Here is a 24,857-nt window from a genome sequence, read left to right on the forward strand (position 1 = left end):
GCCAAATGTGGAGGTCCTGGGCTGGCGTGGTTACATATGGTCTGCGATTTGGGCGTACTGCCAAATTCTCTAAAATTAAATTGTAGGTTGCTTATGGTAGAGAATTTAATGTTAATTCATCTGGCAACCGCTCTAGTAGAAATTCCTGCAGTCCGCAAGCCAATTACACGCTCCCTCAACTTGAGAGATCTGTGTGTATTGTGCGACAAAACTGCACATTTTAGAGTGGCCTTTTAAAGTCCCCAGCACAAGGTGCACCTGTGTAATGACCATGCCGTTTAATCAGCTTCTTGATATGCCACACCTGTCAGGTGTATCTTGGCAAAGGAGAAATGCTCACTAACAGGGATGTAAACACATTTGTGCACAAAATTGGAGCGAGATAAGCTTTTTGTGTATGAAAAATTACTGAGATCTTTTATTTCAGCTCATGAAACATGGGACCAACACTTTACATGTCGCGTTTATATTTTTGTTAAGTATATTTGTGATTACCTTTATTTATTTAATTTGTGGTAATCTAAAAGAGGACTGGATGGGTTCAGGCAGGCAACAGGAGTTTAACTAGTGGTTTTCTTTCACATGAAGGGAAGGTGACAAGGAGAGGAAGCCACTATAGACTTGGTACAAGCCCCAATGCCACAAACAAGAGATGGTATAATTGTTTAGGCCAGAGGCCACGACACATTCCAGGCAAAGTATTACTGGTTAAACATTAGCTCAGGCTACACACAACCATTAAGTAGCGGTAAGGCATCATCTAAGACTGTGCGGCCTAACCCCAGCTGTGCCAGGTTCAGATAACAGCAGTTGATATGTAACTATGTACAGTAGTTTGAGTTGGTTTTGTGTTAAATGCTTTAATATAGTGTAGTAGATAAGGTGTATGAAGGCAATTGACCAGTGTTGTAGTGTGTGGGGCCTGAAGTGATATGATCAAACAGCCAGGGGAGGACGGCTCATGGCTGGAACGGCGTCAAACCATGTGTTTGACGTATTTGATACCACTCCACTCCTGCCGTTACCCCGTCCTCCCCAATTAAGGTGCCACCAACCACGTTTGCACTCACTTCCCAAGTGATGCCTCTTGGACCACACTAGATGTCTCCCAAATGGCACCCTATTCCCTATATAGTTCACTACTGACAAGGGGCCCTGGTCAAAAGTAGTGCACTGTGTGAGGAATAGGGTGCCATTTGGGACAGAGTTTACATACAAAGTCCTCTTAATACTGCACTATTATAGAAAATGTTTTGAATATACTCTCATCCATAACTTAAAATGAAAGTCCTTACATTAAAAATACATGTCAATGAAGAGAGTAGGAACGCTTGAGGTAGAAATGTGGGAGTGTAAAGGAGTAACGAGGTGTGTGTGCTGAGTGACTCTACATCTGCATTGCCTGCTGTTTGGGGTTTCAGGCTGAGTTTCTGTACAGCACTGTGACATCAGCTGCTTTATAAATCCATTTGATTGCTGATGTGTGTCTGATGCCTACTGCTTTGTTTACTAATACAATAAAACTGGTCATGAAAAAGACGTGTTTAATTTGCATTAGGGGACAACCCAGTCAAAGCAAGCAGTAGCGCATTCAAGGCCCAGTGCAGTCTAAATCTAGATTCTGTGTTTTACATACATTTCCACACAAGGTTGGAATAATACTGTGAACTTGTGAAAATGATAATGCCCTCAAACCTTTGCCAATTAAAACGAGTTCAGCTTTCCCCTCTACTCAGACCAATCCTAGATAGCACTTGCAAAATTGCTGTTTCTTTTGACCATTTAAATGTAAAAACAAAATCACAGTAAGGTACTTCAATTGTTACCCAGAAATGATTAGATATTAAGCTAAAAACAACTATATTGGACCATTAAACTAAAATGCCACAAACTACAGGAAAAAGAAAAAACGAGACTACAGGAAATATTCCAGGTGTAAAGCAACAGTCACATAGAATCAGCTCCTTTATTAAGTACAGCAACTTGAGGCATTTGCACAGGAAAATGGACATCTTTTTAACACGGAATACAGTGTTGGGCATAATATGCATACAAGTACCAGGACTATATTCATATGCAAGTCTCTTTAGTGTTCTTCATTTGATGAAAGGAGGAGCTCTTGGTACAGAGCTGATACAGTGTATAATCTACATTAGGATGAGTTCACCAGACCCTTTCTTTTAGCCATTGCATTGTCCCACTGTCAGAGTGCAGCCCTGGCCATTTGTAGAGGAATGTCCCACTGTAAGAAGCGCCTGCGTTCGTCCACGGGGTTTGGGAATGGGCTCAGTCGTGTAAACAGGGCAGTCATTCATTCTGCAACGGAATGTTCACTCTGTAAACCACGCCTCCTCTTCCTGCTTATTTTAAAAACAACGCTCCAGTAGTTGTAGCCACACCCACTGACAGCTAGTCCCTCCTTTTTAGGTTGCCATGAGAACAGTCTCCTGCTATCCTCTCCTGTAAAAATGCTTTCCTCCAATGGAAGCAAGGGTCAAAGTGCAGGGGGGAGGGTTATCACACAAAGCCATGGGCAGGGACCAATTGGAGGAGGAGTTTACAGGGATGGAGGAAGTAAGGGTGGGGGGGTGACTACTATCCGGGATAGGGCTGGAGTGGGCTGGGCAAGGTTCAGGTGTAGCGCGGCATCTCACACTGTTCACAGCGGTTGAGTGCAGGGTGGTTGAGGAAGGTGCATTCTTCACAGCTCCACTGGGCTCCCTCAAAGTCCTCGTCCCTCTGAGGGGGCCCCGCAGCTACAGGCTTGGCTTTCCGCTCCACCTCTGGGAGAAAGACAAGAGTCTTAGCGTCACACAGATAAACACAGCATATATAGTCTTAGTAAAACAAATTGTATAAACAATAAAGAAGTGGACACTCCACTGTTTTGGTAAAACGCTGAAGGATAGGGCTGAAGAAAATGTAAACACTCAAATTCATAGACAGGGCTATGGATGCAAGGACTGACCATCCATGATACCAACATTAGTTTGAACCATGTTTTGAGGTTATGCAGGGGTTTGTCTACAATTATGTAAAAGAAGGAGCTTACATGTTGGCTTCTGACAGGGTACGACAGCTGAACTAAGCTCATGAAGCATTTATATTGGTTCTATTCTTCAATAATTTAATTTGGTATATATCATTAATTGAAAAGTATAAAAATAAAATGGATGTATCAATTTCAGATTTCTCCTTTAAGTAAAGTGTTACCAATGTTAACAATGGTACGATAGGTGGACATCATGGTTCTCACCTTTCCTTCCTGGCTTGGGTGGTACCACCGGACCGGTCTGTATGTTCTTATAAAAGTTGTTCTCGGCTTTCGGATCAAACTTCCCTGTGGAAATGATACAATTAGTACAGCATTGGTAGTTTGACTCCTGAATGGGTGCTCCTATACACTGCATCTTCAAAAGCCTGTTTTTGTGTGTGTGTGTGTGTATATACACCTCTAGACTGCAGCAGATCCGTCTCCTTCAGGGTGCAGTCGATATCAATCTGAAGCTGTCTGTTCAGACTGCGTAATCGGGTCATCTCTTCAGGCTGGAACAGGCAAACACCAGTAAATTGGGTGAGAGATGAGACACAAAAATAGAGATAAGGTTTCCCACCAAATCTAATATTCTGCAAAGACTTACAAATACCTATCTATGTGATAAGAATCAGATCAAAGCTGTTTTGCATGCACATATCAGGGTAACCGCCAAAATAAAAGGAAACACCATCAAGTGTCTTAATAGGGCGTTGAGCCAGAACAGCTGCAATGCACCTTGGCTCAAATTCTACAAGTGTCTGGAACTCTATTGGTGGAGATGACACCATTCTTCCATCACTTGGTGTTTTGTTGATGGAAAACACTGTCCAGAATTTCCATTAAGTGTTCAATTGGGTTGAGATCTGGTGTCTAAGACGGCCATGGCATAGGGTTTACATTGTTTTCATGCTCATCAAACCATTCAGGGACCACTCGTGCCCTGTGGATGGGGGCATTGTCATCCTATGAGGGCATAGTCATGGTAGCCAAAATAAAATGGCCATCCCAGAATTGTTTATACATGACCTTAAGCACGATGGGACATTCATTGCTTAATTAACTCTAGAACCACACCTGTGTGGAAGCACCTGCTTTAAATATACTTCACATCACTCATTTACTCAAGTGTTTCCATTATCTTGGCTGTTACCTGTACTTTTACAGTATATGGTTATTTACACTGAACACAAATCTAAAAACAACATGCAACAATTTCAAACATTTTACTGAGTTCCAGTTTATTTAAGGAAATCGGTCAATTGAAATAAATAAATAAATTAGGCCCTAATCTATGTGTATCTCATGACTGGGAATACAGATATGCATCTATTGGTCACAGATACCTTTAAAATAAGCTGTGGATCAAAACACCAGTCAGTATCTGGAGTGAACATTATTTGTCTCATGCAGCGCAACACATCCCCGTCACATAGAATTGATCAGGCTGTTGATTGTGGCCTGTGGAATGTTGTCCCACTCCTCTTCAATGGCTGTGCAAACTTGCTGGATATTGGCAGGAACTGGAAAATGCTGTCGTACACATTAATCCAGAGCATCCCAAACATGCTCTACGGGTGACATGTCAGTGAGTATGCAGGCCATGGAAGAACTGGGTCATTTTCAGCTTCCAGGAATTGTGTACAGATCCTTGCAACATGGGGCTGTGCATTATCATGCTGCAACATGAGGTGATGACGGTGGATGAATGGCACGTCAATGGGCCTCAGGATCTCGTCACGATATCTCTGTGCATTCAAGTTGCCATCAATAAAATGCAAATTGTGTTCATTGTCTGTAGCTTATGCCTGCCCAGTGGTGGAAAAAGTACCCAATTGTCATACTTGAGTAAAAGTAAAGATCATTTAATAGAAAATGACTCAAGTAAAAGTGAAACTCACCCTGTAAAATACTACTTGAGTAAAATCCTAAAAAGTATTTGGTTTTAAATATACTTAATTAAGTATCAAAAGTATAAATAATTTCAAATTCCTTATATTAAGCAAATCAAATGGCCTCATTTTCATGTTTTAAAAATGTAAGGATAGCCAGGGGCACACAACATTAAGACATAATTTACAAGCAAAACATGTGATTAGTGAGTCCGCCAGATCAGAGGTAGTAGGGATGACCAGGGATTTTCTCTTGATAAGTATGTGAATTGGAGCGTTTCAGTCAGACTACTTTTGGATGTCAGGGACAATGTATGGAGTAAAATGTACATTATGTACATTATTTTCTTTAGGAATGTAGTTAAGTAACAGTTGTCCATAATATAAATAGTAAAGTACAAGTACAGATACCCAAAAAAACGACTTAAGTAGTACTTTAAAGTATTTTTACACTTCTGTTCCTGCCCATACCATAACCCCACCACGGGGCACTCTGTTCACAACACTGACATCAGCAAACCACTCGTCCACACGACACGTGATCTGCGGTTATGGTTGGACGTACTGCCAAATTCTCTAAAACGATGTGGGAGGTGGCTTATGGTAGAAAAATGAATCTGGCAACAGCTCTGGTGGACATTTCTGCAGTCAGCATGCCAACTGCACGCGCCCTCATTTTAGAGTGGACATTTTATTGTCCCCTGTATAAATGATCATGCTGTTTAATTAGCTTCTTGATATGCCACACCTGTCAAGTGGACGGGTTATCCTGGAAAAGGAGAAATGCTCACTAACAGGAATGTAAAACATTTGTACATAACATTTTTGAGAAATATTATTTGTGTGCGTATGGAACATTTCTGGGATCTTTTATTTCAGTTCATGAAACAAGGGACCAACACTTTACATGTTGCATGAGATGTTTTGTTCAGTGTAGATACACATGACCAAAAGTATGTGGACATCTGCTCGTTGAACATCTCATTCAAAAATCATGGACATTAATATGGAGTTGGTCCCCCCTTTGCTGCTAGAACAGCCTCCACTCTTCTGGGAAGGCTTTCCACTAGATGTTGGAACATTGCTGAGGGGACTTGCTTCCATTCAGCCACAAGAGCATTAGTGAGGTCAGGCACTGATTTTGAGCGATTAGGCCTGGCTTGCAGTCCGTGTTCCTTCACCAAGCTGTTGCCACAAAGTTGTAAACTCAGAATAATCTAGTATGTCATTGTAGGCTGTGGAGTTTTCCTTCAAAGGACCTAAGGGGCCCAGTCTGAACAATGAAAAACAGCCCCAGGCCATTATTCCTCTTCCACCACACTTTACAGTTGGCACTATACATTTGGGCAGGTTAAGAGAAATTTGACAAACTGAGTTATTGGAAAGGTGGCATCCTATGACGGTGTCACGTTGAAAGTCACTGAGCTCTTCAGTAAGGCATTCTACCGCCAATGTTTGTCTATGGAGATTCCATGGAGGTGTGCTCAATGTTATACACCTGTCAGCAACAGGTGTGGCTGAAATAGCCAAATCCACTAATTAGAAGGGGTGTCCTCATTTGTGTATTTTGTTTATGTACAGTACTGGTCAAAAGTTGACACCTACTTAAGGGTTTCTTTATTTAAAAAAAACTATTTTCTACATTGTAGAATAATAGTGAAGACATCAAAACTATGAAATAACACATATGGAAGGTCTAGTGATTGTGAAGGCCAGGTCATCTGACGCAGCACTCCATCACTCTTCTTGATCAAATAGCCCTTCTACAGCCTGGAGGTGTGTTGGGTCCTGTTGAAAAACAAATGATAGTCCCACTAAGCGCAAATCAGATGGGATGGCGTGTCACTGCAGAATGCTGTGGTAGCCATGCTGGTTAAGTGTGCCTGGAATTCTAAATAAATCACTGACAGTGTCACCAGCAAAGTACCAGCACACCTCCTCCTCCATGCTTCACAGTGGAAACCACACATGCGGAGATCATCCGTTCACCTACTCTGTGTCTCACCAAGACACAGCGGTTTGAACCAAAACTCTCCATTTTGGACTCATCACATCAAAGGACAGATTTCCACCGGTCTAATTTCCATTGCTCATGTTTCTTGGCCCAAGCAAGTCTCTTCTTCTTATTGGTGTCCTTTAGTAGTGGTTTCTTTGCAGCAATTCAACCATGAAGGCCTGATTCACACAGTCTCCTCTGAACAGTTGATGTTGAGATTTATCTGTTACTTGAAGTCCGAATAATTTATTTGGGCTGAAATTTCTGAGGCTGGTAACTAATTAACTTTATCCTCTGAAGCAGAGGTAACTCTGGGTCTTCCTTTCCTGTGGCGGTTCTCAAGAGATCCAGTTTCATTTTAAGACCTTCATGTCTTAAAGTAATGATGGACTGTAATTTCTATTTGCTTATTTGACCTGTTCTTGCCATAATATGGACTTGGTCTTTTACCAAATAGGGCTATATTCTGTATACCATGCCTACCTTGTCACAACGCATTAAGAAGGAAAGAAATTCCACTAATTAACAAGGCACACCTGTTAATTGAAATGCATTCCAGGTGACAACCTCGAAGCTGGTTGAGAGAATGCCAAGAGTGTGTCATCAAGACAAAGGGTGGCTACTTTGAAGAATCTCAAATATATTTGGATTCGGATAACACTTTTTTAGTTACTACATAATTCCATGTGTTATTTCATAGTTTTGATGTCTTCAATATTATTCTACAATGTAGAAAATAGTAAAGATAAAGAAAAACCCTTGAATGAGTAGGTGTTTTGACTGGTACTGTAGCTGTGCAGCAAGGCTCCCCATCCAACCTGACAGAACTTGAGAGGATCTGCAGAGAAGAATGGGAGAAACTAACCAAATACAGGTGTGCCAAGCTTGTAGCTTCATACCCAAAAGACTCAAGGCTGTAATCGCTGCCAAAGGTGCTTCAACAAAGTACTGAATAAAGGGTCTGAATACTTATGTAAAATGTATTATTGTAAAGTGACTGTTCCACTGGATGTCATAAGGTGAATGCACCAATTTGTAAGTCGCTCTGGATAAGAGCGTCTGCTAAATGACTTAAATGTAAATGTAAATGTTTTAAATATACTTTCCGAATGCGCTGTACATCTCTTTCTTGACTTCTCAAGTTATACAATTTTCGTTCCTTTAAATCATTTCTGTCCGCAACAACATCTAAGGCTGCTGTGATATTTAAAAAAAAAATATATATATATATTTCACCTTTATTTAACCAGGTAGGCTAGTTGAGAACAAGTTCTCATTTGCAACTGCGACCTGGCCAAGATAAAGCATAGCAGTGTGAGCAGACAACACAGAGTTACACATGGAGTAAACAATTAACAAGTCAATAACACAGTAGAAAAAAAAGGGGAGTCTATATACACATTGTGTGCAAAAGGCATGAGGAGGTAGGCGAATAATTACAATTTTGCAGATTAACACTGGAGTGATAAATGATCAGATGGTCATGTACAGGTAGAGACATTGGTGTGCAAAAGAGCAGAGAAGTAAATAAATAAAAACAGTATGGAGAATGAGGTAGGTAAAAATGGGTGGGCTATTTACCGATAGACTATGTACAGCTGCAGCGATCGGTTAGCTGCTCAGATAGCAGATGTTTGAAGTTGGTGAGGGAGATAAGTCTCCAACTTCGTTCCAGTCACAGGCAGCAGAGAACTAGAACGAAAGGCGGCCAAATGAGGTGTTGGCTTTAGGGATGATCAGTGAGATGCACCTGCTGGAGCGCGTGCTACGGATGGGTGTTGCCATCGTGACCAGTGAACTGAGATAAGGCGGAGCTTTACCTAGCATGGACTTGTAGATGACCTGGAGCCAGTGGGTCTGGCGACGAATATGTAGCAAGGGCCAGCCAATTAGAGCATACAAGTCGCAGTGGTGGGTGGTATAAGGTGCTTTAGTGACAAAACGGATGGCACTGTGATAAACTGCATCCAGTTTGCTGAGTAGAGTGTTGGAAGCAATTTTGTAGATGACATCGCCGAAGTCGAGGATCGGTAGGATAGTCAGTTTTACTAGGGTAAGTTTGGCGGCGTGAGTGAAGGAGGCTTTGTTGCGGAATAGAAAGCCGACTCTTGATTTGATTTTAGTTTGGAGATGTTTGATATGAGTCTGGAAGGAGAGTTTACAGTCTAGCCAGACACCTAGGTACTTATAGATGTCCGCATATTCAAGGTCGGAACCATCCAGGGTGGTGATGCTGGTCAGGCGTGCGGGTGCAGGCAGCGAATGGTTGAAAAGCATGCATTTGGTTTTACTAGAGTTTAAGAGCAGTTGGAGGCCACGGAAGGAGTGTTGTATGGCATTGAAGCTCGTTTGGAGGTTAGATAGCACAGTGTCCAAGGACGGGCCGGAAGTATATAGAATGGTGTCGTCTGCGTAGAGGTGGATCAGGGAATCGCCCGCAGCAAGAGCAACATCATTGATATACACAGACAAAAGAGTCGGCCCGAGAATTGAACCCTGTGGCACCCCCATAGAGACTGCCAGAGGACCGGACAGCATGCACTCTGATTTGACACACTGAACTCTGTCTGCAAAGTAATTGGTGAACCAGGCAAGGCAGTCACCCGAAAAACCGAGGCTACTGAGTCTGCCGATAAGAATATGGTGATTGACAGAGTCGAAAGTCTTGGCAAGGTCGATGAAGACGGCTACACAGTACTGTCTTTTATCGATGGCGGTTATGATATCGTTTAGTACCTTGAGCGTGGCTGAGGTGCACCCGAGACCGGCTCGGAAACCAGATTGCACAGCGGAGAAGGTACGGTGGGATTCGAGATGGTCAGTGACCTGTTTGTTGACATGGCTTTCAAAGACCTTAGATAGGCAGGGCAGGATGGATATCAGTTTTTGTTGTTTATAAATGAGCCAAAATGTCTTAAAAACCTGTTTTTGTTTTGTCATTATGGGGCATTGTGTGTAGATTGACGAGGGAATACAAAATATATTTTAAAAACATTACTATAAGGCTATAACCTAACAAAATGTGGGGAAAGTAAAGGGGTCGGAATACTTTCCGAAGGCACTATGTCTGTAGCTAGTGAGTGTGTGTGCGCCATTGCATTCAAAGGTATGTGTGAGCACACACACATGCCACGTTACGTACTATGTCTTCAAAAGGTGTGTGTGTTCATGTGTGTGATCACCGTGTGTGCCTATGCTTTTACACTTCACAATGTGTTCGTGTGTGTGATCACCGTGTGTGCCTATGCTTTTACACTTCACAATGTGTTCGTGTGTGTGCACGCCATGTTATGTCCCTTCACATCTTACCCGGGGGATGAGGCTGCTGCTGTTGACTCGTCTGAAGCGTCTCTGGAGGGCGTCGTACTCCATGTCGTTGACATCTGCCTTCAGCTGCTCCACTTTCTTCCTCTCCATGAGCAGCTCCTTCAGTAGACGCTCCATCCGGGCCCTCTGGTGCAGCAGGAGAGCTGGGGGAAACAGTGGAACACAGCGCTTCAGATGGGACGAGGGAATACACAGGTGGATGTGCAGGAATGGTTCTGTGCACAGATGAACAAACGCAAACGAGCAAGCACACCAAATACATACACACAGGAACACACCATCACGTAAATACTATAGAGTCCTGTATCGTTTCGGATAACCACAGTTCCCCGCAATAAATATATTTTTAAATTTAGTATTTTATCAGCTGGCGGGTCTGAATACCCCAGGGAAAGGGTCTGAATGCACTGAACGCATGTAAATTCTTTAATTTCACACCCATATATACACTACCGGTGAAAAGCTCGCTTTATTTTTTACTATGTTCTACATTGTCGAATAGTGAAGACATCAAAACTATGAAATAACACATATGGAATCATTTAGTAACCTCCCCCCAAAAAAGTCAAATAATTCTAAATATATTTTATATTTGAGATTCTTCAAATAGCCACCCTTTGCCTTGATGAGTGCTTTGAGATATTTTAATTTAAAAAAAAAAAATGGATGAATTTATTTATACCATTTCCTCCTTCCACAAGATTATAGTCCACTCCAGACACAAATCTAGGGTTGCTACCAATGCCGGCTGGTAGTTCGTTCTATCGGTTCAATTGCCAGAGAAGCGACCAGTCGTTCAGTCTTTTTGTTCTGTATCTATGGATGCGACCCAGTTCTAAATGTTCCATTGCCATACTGGCTGGCAACGTTCTTATCCCTTGCTTGCTAGCCAGCCAACTGCGGCTAAGTTACAGTCATGTCAAACAGTGCAGACAGAATAACAACAGTAGCTGCATTTGTTTAAGCTGTTCTCTAGTGACATTTATTTGGATACATCCATAACAATGAACTAATAATGCAATTTCACCAGGCATAGAACATGTGCTCTCTCATCAGGAATCTGTTGTTTGAGAGCTAGCCAACAACACAGCTAACACAACAATCACTTCAAACTGAAGCTGGAAACACTGCAAACTAGCTGCACTTCATTTCGTTTGACCTGTTTTCTATTGATATATACAAAGAACTATCCATAATTTTTATGCCGATTCATGATTTCAGCCTGCTGAGAAAAGCTGCCCACCTGTCTGTCTCATCCCGACTCCCAACACGTTCATAATTATGGGACAGCTGGAGATCAAATTTTAATAATGAAACGATGTTAGTCTAAAAGAAATGGGAGATCATGTCTAGATTCTTTTTATGGAGGAGATCAAGTTTATAAATTGCCTGACTGGGCTGATGAGACAGAGGATTGCACAGTCAGATGAAACAGAGTAAACAGGCATTTTAACGTCATAGATTTAGCCGGTGGTAACTTGTGGAATAGACACTGGCTGGGAATGTGGTTTTAACCAATAAACATTTAGGATTAGACCCACCCATTGTATAAACAGCAAATAAACGCACTGGTAAACACACAAATGCGCACGCACACACACTCTTATCCATCCATAAGCCATGCCTACCCTGGGTGTAAGCGTAGTCATCGGAGCCTGAGCTGGACCGGCGGGGCATGCGGTTGGCGATGTGGCTGGCGATGTTACCGGGCAGAGCTGAGATGGGCAGGATAGGCGCCGGGGCCAGCGCATGGTGCTCCCCCTGGTCCACCATGTTGAGCAGAGACTCAGGAGGGGAGGACACGGGAGGGGAGCCTGAGGGGGGCCTCTGCTGGGCCTGGCCTGGGGACACTTTGATCTTAAAGGTGTAGCCCGCCTGGCTGCCTGGCTGGGGCGAGGAGGCAGGTCTGGGCCGCGTGGGGCCCTGGTGCAGGTAGACCCCAGGGTGGAATGCGGCGGGGCCCCCGCCACTAAGGCCTCGCTGGGGTGAGCTGGGTGAGGGGCTTGTGGCCATGTAGAGCGTCTGGCCCGGGGGACAGTGGACGGGGGAGTTGCTGCGGGGCCGTGTGCCCTCCAAGGTGATCTCGATCTGGTTCTTCAGGGAGCTCTTGGGCAGGTAGGGCCGGTAGATGGGCTGCTGCTGTTGGTGGTGCTGGTGGTAGGGCATGCTGGCCAGGGTGGGAGGGCTGATTGGCAGGAAGACATGGGTCTGCTGGTGCTGGGGGTGGGGCTGGTGCTGGTGTTGGACTTGGTGCTGTACCTGCTGTTGGGGTTGCACTTGGTGGGGCTGGTGCTGGGGTGAGCTATAGGGGGACTGGTAGGTGGGAGTGGCGTAGGGCGAGGGCTGATACACAGGCTGCCCGGGCGAAGGCCAAGGAGAGGGCTGGGGGCTCTGGGAGGGCGAGGGACGGAGATAGAGGGCATTGCCGCCACTGTTGCCATAGTGACCGACGGGGATATGCAGGGCCTGGGGGGCATTGGGAAGGTTCTGGGAGAGGGTGACCGTGATGGGGTTCATGGTGTAGCGGGGAACGGGGGAGTAGGTAGGGGACATGCCCTGCATGGGAGGAGGGGTGGGGGTGCTGGCTGAGCGCCCCCCGTGCTCCTTCATGAAGAAGGGGTTGTACCCCGGCGAGGGTGCCATGGTGGCGGGGGCCGAGAGGGGTTCCTGGAAGCCGGCCCGCGGAAGCTCGATGTGACCGTCGCTGGAGCTGTGCACCAGGGAGCGCCCACCCCCGTTGGACTTGCCCACCTCCGGGGGAGGGTAGCCCAACTGGATGTGCAGCATGTGGTTCCGGCTCAGGCGAACCTCCTCTGGACTGTGGAACTCCCCATAGAGGTATCTGTTACTCTCCTGAGCCAGTAGGCGGCAGCATATATCCAGGTTGTTGTTGTTCTGGAAGAGAGGAAACAGCAGACAGGAAAACAGCAAGCTCAGTGATGGAGGCCAGACTGGAATTCTATAGCGGTCACTGCTCTCTGTCTATTAACTGTAGAAAACAGAGGGTCACTAACCCTGACCAAATCATCGATCAAACCCCACAAACAGCTGTCAATATTCAACTTCATGTGTAACAGCATACAGGAACTTCAACAAGAAAATGAGTGTATCTATGCTTCCAAAATGGCACCTTAACATTTTGTGTAGACTGAGCATGCGTGAGCACCATTGCGTAAATGTAGATTTTGATCCACACCAGACGCGATCCAGACACACAGGTTGAAATGTCAAAACGAACTCTGAACCAACTAAACACAGCAAAAAAAAAAGAAATGTCCCTTTTCAGGACCCTTTCTTTCAAAGAAAATTCATAAAAATCCAAATAACTTCACAGATGTTCATTGTAAAGGGTTTAAACACTGTTTCCCATGCTTGTTCAATGAACCATAAACAATTGATGAACATGCACCTGTGGAACGGTCGTTAAGACACTAACAGGCTGAGGGCTAAAATATAAGTTATATTTCTGAAGCAGATCGCTGCAAGTCCTGCCTCTCCCATTGCCTCATTGGTTTATAGAAGTAGGTACCCACGTGCCATCTCCTCATTGGTTATACCCACGTGGGTGACTGAAAGACGAACGAGGTCGGTGGCGGTAATGCACCTAATTTATGAAAGTTGCCAATCGCAATATAAAGTCAAGAGAAGAAAAAACCTAGGAGGAGAGAATACTAGAAACGATTCGGTTAACCGTTTGTGGATTAATAGTAGAGGACCTTGTGCATTTCAGGTAAAATAACAACAATGTTTATATCCCAGGAAAAATTAGCTAGCAACAACAAGCTAGCTAAATAGGACAAATTAGCTAGCAAGTGCAGGCTAGCTAGCTAAATTGCCATAAAGGTTTAATGCTTTTCGACTTGTCCCCGAATTAATGTAATTGTTTCAGAGTTTGTTTTGATATTTTAACCTGTGTCGTGTCGTGATCGCGTTTGGTGTGGCGAGACAAAATAAATGTATGCATGATGGAGCACGCGCGCAGCCAGTTTGGGTTCTGTTTAACAGCTTACAGACAGTTGGCAACTAAGGTCACAGTTATGAAAACTTAGGACACTAAAAAGAGGCCTTTCTACAGACTGAAAAACTAAAAAAGAAAGATGCCCTGTTCATCTGCGTGAATGTGCCTTAGGCATGCTGCAAGGAGGCATGAGGACTGCAGATGTGGCCAGGGCAATAAATTGCAATGTCCGTACTGTGAGACACCTAAGACATCACTACAGGGAGACCGGACGGACAGCTGATCATCCTCGCAGTAGCAGACCACGTGTAACAACACCTACACAGGATTGGTACATCCGAACATCACACTTGCGGGCCAGGTACAGGATGGCAACAACAACTGCCCGAGTTACACCAGGAACACACAATCCCTCCATCAGTGCTCAGACTGTCCGCAATAGGCTGAGAGAGGCTGGACTGAGGGCTTGTAGGCCTGCTGTAAGGCAGGTCCTCACCAGACATCAACGGCAACAACATCGCCTATAGGCACAAACCCACAGTCGCTGAACAAGACAGGACAGGCAAAAAGTGCTCTTCACTGACGAGTCGCGGTTTTGTCTCACCAGGGGTGATGGTCGGATTCGCGTTCATCATCGAAGGAATGAGCGTTACACCAAGGCTTGTACTCTGGAGCGGGATCGATTTGGAGGTAGAGGGTCCCTCATGGTCTGGGGCGGTGTGTCACAGCATCTTTGGACTGAACTTGTCATTGCAGGCAATCTCAACACTGTGCGTTACAGAGAAGAAATCCTCCTCCCTCATGTGGTACCCTTCCTGCAGGCTCATCCTGACATGACCCTCCAGCATGACAATGCCACCAGCCATACTGCTCGTTCTGTGCATGATTCACTGCAAGACAGGAATGTCAGTGTTCTGCCATGGCCAGTAAAGAGCCCGGATCTTAATCCCATTGAGCACGTCTGGGACCTGTTGGATCGGAGGGTGAGGGCTAGGGCCATTCCCCCCAGAAATGTCCAGGAACTTGCAAGTGCCTTGGTGGAAGAGTGTGGTAACATCTCACAGCAAGAACTGGCAAATCTGGTGCAGTCCATGAGGAACAGATGCACTGCAGTATTTAATGCAGCTGGTGGCCACAACAGAAACTGGACTGTTAATTTTGATTTTGACCCCCCTTTTTTCAAGGATACATTATTCCATTTCTGTTGGTCACATGTCTATGGAACTTGCTCAGTTTATGTCTATGTTTGTGTTGTTGAATCTTGCTATGTTCATACAAATATTTACACATGTTGAGTTTGCTGAAAATAAACATTGAGAGGACATTGAGAAGACGCTTATTTTTTGCTGAGAGGCGGGACTTTAGCGCCTGACTACGCAGTTTAGATGAAATTATTGAATAAAATGTATTTTGCAGAGTGGTCTGCATGTAATTCCCTATGCAGTACACTACTTTTGACCAGGGCCTATATGGCTCTGGTCAAAAGTAACACAATAAGGTGCCATTTGGGACGTAAGGTATGTGCTCATAGCTGTCTGGCTGCTGTATCCTACCTGCAGAAGGCACTGGGACACTACTCCCTCTGGGATCTCGGGGAAGCGCTGCTTGAGGTCCTGCAGGACGTGATAGTCTAGCGGAGGGCCTCCCTGCGCCATCCTGAGCTCACAGAGAGTCACTGACCCCACAGCCGTAAATGCTGCTGCTGCACCTGTGCTTCTCTCATCCCCTACACACACACACACACACACACACACACACACACACACACACACACACACACACACACACACACACACACACACACACACACACACACACACAGTCAGTGTCATCATGGAAAGCTTGCATCAATCTCCAATCATTATCGTCTCACATCAGCCCATCCACACAGACAGCATTAAAAGTCTGTCTCCAAATCAGTACTTTAAATAGAAGCACAAGTCAGTCATTGAGCTTACATTCGAAAGGAAGGAGGCTTTTTGGCAGCTTTGTTCAGCGGCTCCTCTGCAACAATAACAACAATTAGGCAACATGTTACACACAGGTATCGGCCCTAAAGACCAGACAGACAAACCGAAATTACGATAAAGCAGCAAAGATAGTTTAACCGGGCTAAAACTGGTCGAGAAACCCTATCGGGACAATTCACATAACAGGCGGATTTGGCTGTAACAGAAGCATGGCATGGATCTGTCTCTTGTTGTTTGTTTAGTCATCTCACTGCACCAAGCAACGACCTGAAATCCAAGACAGCTAACATGACAATGTTGGCAAGTGTTACCTAACGTTAGCTAGCTCATACTGAACACTAACGTGGTAACTAGCAAAGCGTTAGAATAATCGACAACATTTAAGCCATCTAGCTAGCTGACTCACGTGAAAGCGTTAGCTACCTACCATTATCACTCTGCAGTGGACACTGATCTGACTCATAATTTGTGGTCAACCATGCTAGAACTCACTAGTTTCTTTAGACATAGGGCTTAGCTTAGACTGAACCAAGCAAGCTACCTAGCTTTCATCAACATAGTAAGTTAAGTAGCCAACCAACTAGTTACATTAGGTAGCTAACGTTACCTGGCTGGCTAGCTAACTGTAAGCTAGCCAATTTAGTGGTTTTTGATAAGCTCGTTATATATGAACAATCATTATGCGCATTGATGATGGCTACGAGTAACTAACTAGCAACCATAAAGTATCGAGCTAAAGAGTAACGTTAGCTAGCTAACGTAAGATAGCTCGCTAGAGGCCAACTTTCTTTTTAAGGGGGTATGCTGACCATAAAAGCACACAACAACAAGCACGCTGACATAGAAGCTAGCTAATAACGTTAGCCAGATAGCTGGCTACGGTTCCTTTCTTTATATATTAAATAATTAGCTACTGTACAGATAGATAAGCTAACTACAGAAGTGATATGGCTACCATTAGCATTCTAGCTGACTATTACATCGAAACCAAGTCAAGGCGGACACCATAGCTTGCTAGGCTACTTCGACTTACCATGAGCTTACTCACTCTTGTCATGGACCATTATAACGTTTAAGAGAAAGCACGTAAATGTGATATTTTCCGAAAGTGGCAGACGAATATGTATTTCACTCTTGATGGATAAAGCGATTATGTTACATTCCAAGACAAGGCCGTCGTCAATACAACGCACGAAATTGCCTGTATCGCGAAAGATGTCACTCACAGTTGATCAAACCAGGAAGTTGTATTTTGCGCCCTTGTTCTTCGATGAGGTTTAACGGCGGTTGACATACAGTAAACGTTGCATTACCGCCATCAACTAGACTGGGGTATAAATCCCCTTTACTTTGTATGGGGGAAAAAAATAAACAAATATCCTACCATCTAACCCTACAATCATTAATAACCCACTTCCCTATTCCACTATTTAAACATATCTAGTCCTACCTCAGGTCAACGGCCAGGAAGGACTGGACACCACCACTGAACACACCCTGTAAATCTTCTGACATCAAATCTCATACACCCAAATACTTCTCTGCCGTTACCACATCCTCTATTTTCTAACCATTGCTATGAACACTAAAAAGCCAATCTTACTGAAGCATATATCACTTGTTGGCCTATCACTCTACTACTCACACAAATCCTCACATGATCCTTTCCCCTTGACCCAGCTCCGGAAACACTTCTGATTGCTTCTTTCCCCAATATTACACATTCCTTTGTCTCATGCCCTTCTGCACACTTCTCACACCTAGGAACCTCCCTCCTACACACTGCTGCCACATGCTCATAAGCTTGACACTTGTAACAACGTAATGGATTCGGCACAAAATCTTGTACGGGATAACTGAAATATCTTAACATCAATTTCTCTGGCAGACTCAACATCAAAACTCAAAAGAACAGTTCTGTTTCACCACTCATGCCACCCTGTCTGCGTCGCACCAAACGATGAGCATCACAAACACCGGAAATCTTCCCATTTAGTTGGCCCACTTTCACATTTACCGCTACCCCATTAATCACTCCTTTCAATGACGCCCTTTTATTGAGAGCAAAACAAGTCACAGTTCTTCTCCCCATTTGTGTGGCGCAAAGCGCCTGCTCCCTCTGACCGGTAGAAACACAAACAATTATCACAAAATCACTTTGGGTTACCTTCACAGATTCCAGAGCTCCCAACTCCATTTTCACCCACCCTGAACCCACATATGGATCAGCCAAAAGTCAAGGGTCCACTTTCTCAAAACATTTCTCTCCTACCCTCACAAACTCCTCTTTATCCTGACCATCGATGCAAGCCCCGAGCTCCGAGAACTTCACCACGCCTGCCACCTCTGATAATTTGCCCACCTTCACTTACATTTTGCCTCCAGACCTTGATCCAGCATATGGCTCACTCTGCTTACACTTTCCACCACTCTTCTTCGACAAACCATCTACCTTTTTCAATTTACACACAATACCCCATAATGACGAAGCAAAACCAGGTTTCATTTTTTTTGTGCAAATTTATAAAAAATTCTAAACATAAATACTTTATTTACTGAAGTATTCAGACCCTTTGCTATGAGACTCGAAATTGAGCTCAACTTCCTCCTGTTCCCATTGTTCAGCCTTCTACAACAGATCTGGGGAAGGGCACCAAAACATTTCTGCAGCATTGAAGGTCCCCAAGAACACAGTGGCCTCCATCATTCTTAAATGGAGGAAGTTTGGAACCACCAAGACTCTTCCCAGAGATGCCAAACTGAGCAATCGGGGGTGAAGGGCCTTGGTCTGGTAGGTGACCAAGAAACTGATGGTCACTCTGACAGAGCTCCAGAGTTCATCTGTGGAGATGGGATAAACTTCCAGAAGGACAACCATCTCTGCAGCACTCCACCAACTAGGCATTTATGGTAGAGTGAACAGACAGAGGCCACTCCTCAGGAAAAGGCACATAGCAGCCCACTTGGAGATTGCCAAAAGGCACCTAAAGACTCTCAGACCATTATAAACAAGATTCTCTAGTCTGATGAAATCAAGATTGAACTATTTGGCCTGAATGCTAAGCATCACGTCTGGAGGAAACCTGGCACCATCACTATGGTGAAGCATGGGGTTGGCACCATCATGGTGTGGGGATGTTTTTCAGCGGCAGGGACTGGGAGACTGGTCAGGATCGAGGGAAAGATGAAAGTAGCAAAGTACGGAGAGATCCTTGATGAAAACCTGCTCCAAAGCAGTAAGGACCTCAGTCTGGGGTGAAGGTTCACCTTCCAACAGGAGAACGACCCTAAGCACACAACCAAGACAACGCTTGAGTGGCTTCTGGACAAGTCTCTGAATGTCCTTGAGTGGCCCAGCCAGAGCCCGGACCTGAACCTGATCGAACATCTCTGGAGAGACCTGAAAATAGCTGTGCATTGATGCTCCCCATCCAACCTGACAGAGCTTGAGAGGATCTGCAGAGAAGAATGGGAGAAACTCCCCAAATACAGGTGTGCCAAGCTTGTAGCTTCATACCCAAGAAGACTCAAGGCTGTAATCGCTGTTAAAGGTGCTTCAACAAAGTACTGAGTAAAGGGTCTGAATACTTATGTAAATGTATATATACTTTCTGAATGCCCTTTACATCTCATTCTTGCCTTCTCAAGTTATGCCATTTTCCTTTAATAATTTTTGTCCGCAACATCAACATCTAAGGCTGCTCCCCCACTAGATAGCACCGCCACCTCATTCTCTGTTTCAAAACTCAATAGACAGACAGTGTCTTCTCAGTTTTACCATGCTTGGGACCGGGTCACAGGTCTTGTCCCGAGGCGTGTGACGCGAAGCGCCCGCCCCTCTGGGCAGAAGAAAAACTGAAAATCATTACCAGTCCACCCTGAGCTACTTTCATCAGATTTTTTTTCTACCCAGCCTGAGACTACATATAGTTCAGTCAAAAAGCAGGGGTCCACTTTCTCCAAAAATGTTACTCCCACAGGGCCAGCATCATCCTTTGCATGACCATCATGGCGAGGCTCCAACTCTGAGGTCTTTACCACGCCAATGCAGGTCATTTCTCCTCACTTTCGTCAGGTTCAATTTCTACTTGGAGCCATTCTTCCTCAACACACATCTTGCTTCTGCCCTCGGCTTTTCTGCTTCTTCCTCGCTGTCCATAACCTTGTCTATCCGTTTACCAAGCTCATAACGTGCATTCATCCATTGTATTGTTTGCAGAACATGCACCGATGGCCTTTTTCCAATACCCAACTACTGTTCCTTAGCTAAATGCACTAGTCTGGCAATCTCTGGCCTCTCCATGCTCCCAAAACATGCCACAGTCGCCAGCCAGGTCTTCTGCTCATTATCCAAAAAACATTCACACGGAGTCAGCATGTTGCTTCTCTCTCTCTCTCTCTCTCTCTCGCTCTCTCTCTCTCTTTCTCTCTCTCTCTCTCTCTCTCTCTCTCTCTCTCTCTCTCTCTCTCTCTCTCTCTCTCTCTCTCTCTCTCTCTCTCTCTCTCTCTCTCTCTCTCTCTCTCTCTCTCTCTCTCACACACTATTGCTCCCAGTCTCTCCCTCCAACCTTTTGAAACGCTGCGAGCTACTAATAGTTATTTTTTTATCTTTCAAATAGGCACATGCTTCACGTTTCACTTCTCCTCTACCCTGCAACTCTTCGCCAGGTTCTTGGTGTACAAGACATGTGTTTTCTGTCAATATATCTGGTAATATAATGGTTAATAAGCAGTATTTGGCATGGCAGGTCCCATAAAGTTATTATTATTATTATTATTATTTTTCCAGATTCTTCATTTTCTTCATTGTATTTTTTTCTTGTTTTGGTATTTTTCCCCCCTTTTTTTACTCTCAATGTAACAATTATTCCTAGTGAAACAACAAAAATTGATGTTCTGAGTTAATGTCAATGCTTAAATCACATCAGAATACCATTTCTGAAGTCTAGAAAAAAACGAACACGTTTAAAAAAAATGTGTAAGAGAAGAATAGAGCTTGCCAGCTTTGCACTTATTTATTTTTTATTTCACCTTTATTTAACCAGGTAGGCCAGTTGAGAACAAGTTCTTATTTACAACTGTGACCTTGCCAAGATAAAGCAAAGCAGTGTGACACAAACAACACAGAGTTACACATGGAATAAACAAAACATACAGTCAATAACACAATAGAAAAGTCTATATACAGTGTGTGCAAATGCAGTAAGATTAGGGAGGTAGGCAATAAATAGGCAATAGTGGTGAAATAATTACAATTTAGCAATTAAACACTGGAGTGATAGATGTACATAAGATGAATGTGCAAGTAGAGATACTGGGGTGCAAAAGAGCAAAAAATAAATAACAATATGGGGATGAGGTAGTTGGGTGGGCTATTTATTCATCTGGCCTGTGTACAGATGCAATGATCAGTAAGCTACTCTGACAGCTGATGCTTAATGTTAGTGAGGGAGATATAAGACTCCAGCTTCAGTGATTTTTGCAATTCATTCATTGGCAGCAGAGAACTGAAAGGAAAGGTGGCCAAAAGAGGAGTTGGCTTTGGGGATGACCAGTGAAATATACATGCTGGAGCGTGTGCTACGGGTGGGTGCTGCTATGGTGATCAGTGAGCTGAGATAAGGAGGGGCTATACCTAGCAAAGACTTATAGATGACCTGAAGCCAGTGGGTTTGGCAATGAATATGACGCAAGGGCCAGCCAACGAGAGCATACAGGTCGCAGTGGTGGGTAGTATATGGGGCTTTGGTGACAAAACGCATGGCACTGTGATAGACTACATCAAATTTGCTGAGTAGAGTGTTGGAGGCTATATTGTAAATGACATCGCTGAAGTCAAGGATCGGTAGCATAGTCAGTTTTACGAAGGTATGTTTGGCAGCATGAGGGAAGTATGCTTTGTTGCGAAGCAGATTCTAGATTTAATTTTGGATTGGAAATGCTTAATGTGAGTCTGGAAGGAGAGTTTACAGTCTAACCAGACACCTAGGTATTTGTAATTGTCAACATATTCTATGTCAGAACAGTCCAGAGTAGTGATGCTGCACCAGCGGGCAGCGATCGGTTGAAGAGCATGCATTCAGTTTTACTTGCATTTAAGAGCAGTTGGAGGCCACGGAAGGAGTGTTGTAATGGCATTGAAGCTCATCTGGAGGTTTGTTAACACAGTGTCCAAAGAAGGGCCAGAAGTATACAGAATGGTATCGTCTGCGTAGAGGTGGATCAGAGAATCACCAGCAGCAAGAGCGACATCATTGATGTATACAGCAAAAAGAGTCGGCCTGAGAATTGAACCCTGTGGCACCCCCACAGAGACAGCCAGAGGTCCAGACACACTGAACTCTGTCTGAGAAGTAGTTGGTGAACCAGGCGAGGAAGTTATTTGAAAAACCAAGGCTGTTGAGTCTGCCGATAAGAATGCGGTGATTGACAGAGTCGAAAGCCTTGGCCAGGTCAATGAATACAGCTGCACTGTATTGTCTCTTATCGATGGCGGTTATGATATCGATGATACCAGCTCGGAAACCAGATTGCAATTGCGGAGAAGGTACGGTGGGATTCGAAATAGTCGGTGATCTGTTTGTTAATTTGGCTTTAGAAAGGCAGAGTAGGATAGATACAGGTCTGTAACAGTTTGGGTCTAGAGTGTCTCCCCCTTTGAATAGGAGGATGACCGTGGCAGCTTTCCAATCTTCAGGGATCGCAGACAATACGAAAGAGAGGTTGAACAGGCTAGCTTGTAGTCCTAAAAACTGAAATTAGTCACCTTTAGTGCGTTCAGCCATTCCTATGGGGAAAATTAATGGGGAAAGAGTAGGGTTTTGGGATAAACGCCAACAATAAGGTCTGAGGTTAACCCAGGCTTAGGAGATCTAATACGTTTTGTTCTATGAGATAATATCAGTCAGTTAACATGATCTTTATGAAGTCTTTATGTGCTTTATCTGCTTTTGTTATTACATAAATGCTTCAAAATGAACAAAAAAGTGACTTTAGCTGATTAAGATTATCCCATAGAACAAAACATATAATATCTCCTAAGCCTGTGTTTACCATAGACCTTATTTTCGGCATTTATCACAACAACAAATAATACTAAAACGGCATTAATTTCCCCATAGACTTTGTCCAAAAAACCATGGCGGAGTTATGGCCTAAATTCACCAAAGGCAAGCATGCGAACACTGGCGGACTTACAATTAGGCAGAAAATGTTTTGACCTATTTTATATCTATCTGTAAATTATCCTTGGTATGACCATCTTACAATTATTCCATATTAGTTAAGTAGAAACCCAGCCTTAGAGACGATGGGAATAAAATATGCATTTGTTTAGTAAAAGGATAGGTGCTGCTAATATTACTGCCATTGTTATCAAGGAAGAGAACATGTACACTACATGACCAAAAGTATGTGGACACCTGCTCATCGAAAATCCTTTTCCAAAATCATGGACATTAATATAGAGTTGGTCCCCCCTTTGCTGTTATAACAGCCTCCACTCTTCTGGGAAGGCTTTCCACTAGATTTTGGAACATTGCTGCGGGGCCTTGCTTCCCATTCAGTCACAAGAGCATTAGTGAGGTCGGGCACTGATGTTGGGCGATTAGGCCTGGCTAGCAGTCTGCATTCCAATTCATCCCAAAGGTGTTTGATTGGGGTTGAGGTCAGGGCTCTGTGCAGGCCAGTCAAGTTCTTCCTAACCAATCTCTAACCAATTCTGTATTGACCTTACTTTGTGCATGAGTGCATTGTCATGCTGAAAGAGGAAAGGGCCTTACCCCAACTGTTGCCACAAAGTTGGAAGCACAGAATAGTCTAGAATGTCATTGTATGCTGTAGCAACTGGAACTAAGGGGCCTAGCCCGAAACATGAAAAACATCCCCAGACCATTATTCCTCCTCCACCTAATTTTACAGTTGGCACTATGCATTTGGGTAGGTAGCGTTCTCCTGGCACCCGCCAAACTCAGATTCGTCCATCAGACTGCCAGATAGTGAAGCGTGATTCATCACTCCAGAAAATGGGTTTCCACTGCTCCACAGTGCAATGGCAGCGAGCTTTACATCACTGCAGACAATGTTTGGGATTGCTCATGGTGATCTTTGGCTTGTGTGCGGATGCTTGGCCATGGAAACCATTTTCATGAAGCTCCTGACAAACAGTTATTGTGCTGACTTTGCGCCAGAGGCAGTTTGGAATTCAGTAGTGAGAGTTGCCACCGAGGACAGACGATTTTTACGCGCTACGCACTTCAGCACTTGGTGGACCCATTCTATGAGCTTGTGTGGCCTACCACTTCGCTGCTGAGCCGTTATTGCGCCTGGTCTTCACACTTCACAATAACAGCAATTACAGTTGACAGGGGCAACTCTAGCAGGGCAGAAATTTGACAAACTGAACTGTTGACTGGAATGACAGGATCGAATTGCAAAAATTTCTGAAGCTGGATACTAATATTTCCCTCACTAAATTTAAACATCAGCTATCTGAGCAGCTAACTGATTGCTGCAGCTATACATAGCCCATCTGTAAATACCCCACCCAATCTACCTACCTCATCCCTATATTGTTTTTATTTACTTTTCTGCTCTTTTGCACACCAGTATTTATACTTGCACATCACCATCTGCTAATCTATCATTCCAGTGTTAATTTGCTAAATTGTAATTACTTCGC

At 44.1% G+C, this 24,857-nt stretch overlaps 1 protein-coding gene across 4 annotated transcripts; it reads right to left on the minus strand.

The window, feature by feature from the left end:
• Positions 1-1,527: 1,527 nt before the first annotated feature.
• On the minus strand, positions 1,528-17,940 carry tab3 (TGF-beta activated kinase 1 (MAP3K7) binding protein 3). Of its 4 annotated transcripts, none has more exons than XM_046301432.1 (8): positions 17,823-17,940; positions 16,166-16,211; positions 15,761-15,933; positions 11,878-13,144; positions 10,232-10,392; positions 3,453-3,546; positions 3,257-3,340; positions 1,528-2,783 (listed from the first exon to the last, which is right to left on the minus strand). In XM_046301432.1, the coding sequence occupies exons 3-8, from the start codon at positions 15,860-15,862 to the stop codon at positions 2,632-2,634; spliced, it is 1,860 nt and encodes a 619-aa protein (XP_046157388.1). In that variant the 5' UTR covers positions 15,863-15,933; positions 16,166-16,211; positions 17,823-17,940; the 3' UTR covers positions 1,528-2,631. The 4 variants fall into 4 exon arrangements, with proteins under 4 accessions (XP_046157388.1, XP_046157393.1, XP_046157384.1 ...); XM_046301437.1 differs by lacking the exon at positions 17,823-17,940 and adding an exon at positions 17,404-17,602; XM_046301428.1 differs by lacking the exon at positions 17,823-17,940 and adding an exon at positions 17,211-17,602.
• Positions 17,941-24,857: the final 6,917 nt, after the last annotated feature.

Source organism: Oncorhynchus gorbuscha, linkage group LG02 (genome assembly GCF_021184085.1).
Source record: "Oncorhynchus gorbuscha isolate QuinsamMale2020 ecotype Even-year linkage group LG02, OgorEven_v1.0, whole genome shotgun sequence".
NCBI classification, from domain to species: Eukaryota; Metazoa; Chordata; class Actinopteri; order Salmoniformes; family Salmonidae; genus Oncorhynchus; species Oncorhynchus gorbuscha.

What these genes read in the sequence shown, in the direction of transcription:
- tab3 (XM_046301432.1), bottom strand. Translation starts at nt 15,862, where the DNA reads ATGGCGCAGGGAGGCCCTCCGCTAGACTATCACGTCCTGCAGGACCTC. An exon ending in GGATCTGCTGCAGTCTAGAG is followed by an intron (nt 3,341 to 3,452) that starts GTGTATATACAC and finishes TCATTTCCACAG; the next exon opens with GGAAGTTTGATCCGAAAGCC. An exon ending in ACCCAAGCCAGGAAGGAAAG is followed by an intron (nt 2,784 to 3,256) that starts GTGAGAACCATG and finishes TCTTTCTCCCAG; the next exon opens with AGGTGGAGCGGAAAGCCAAG.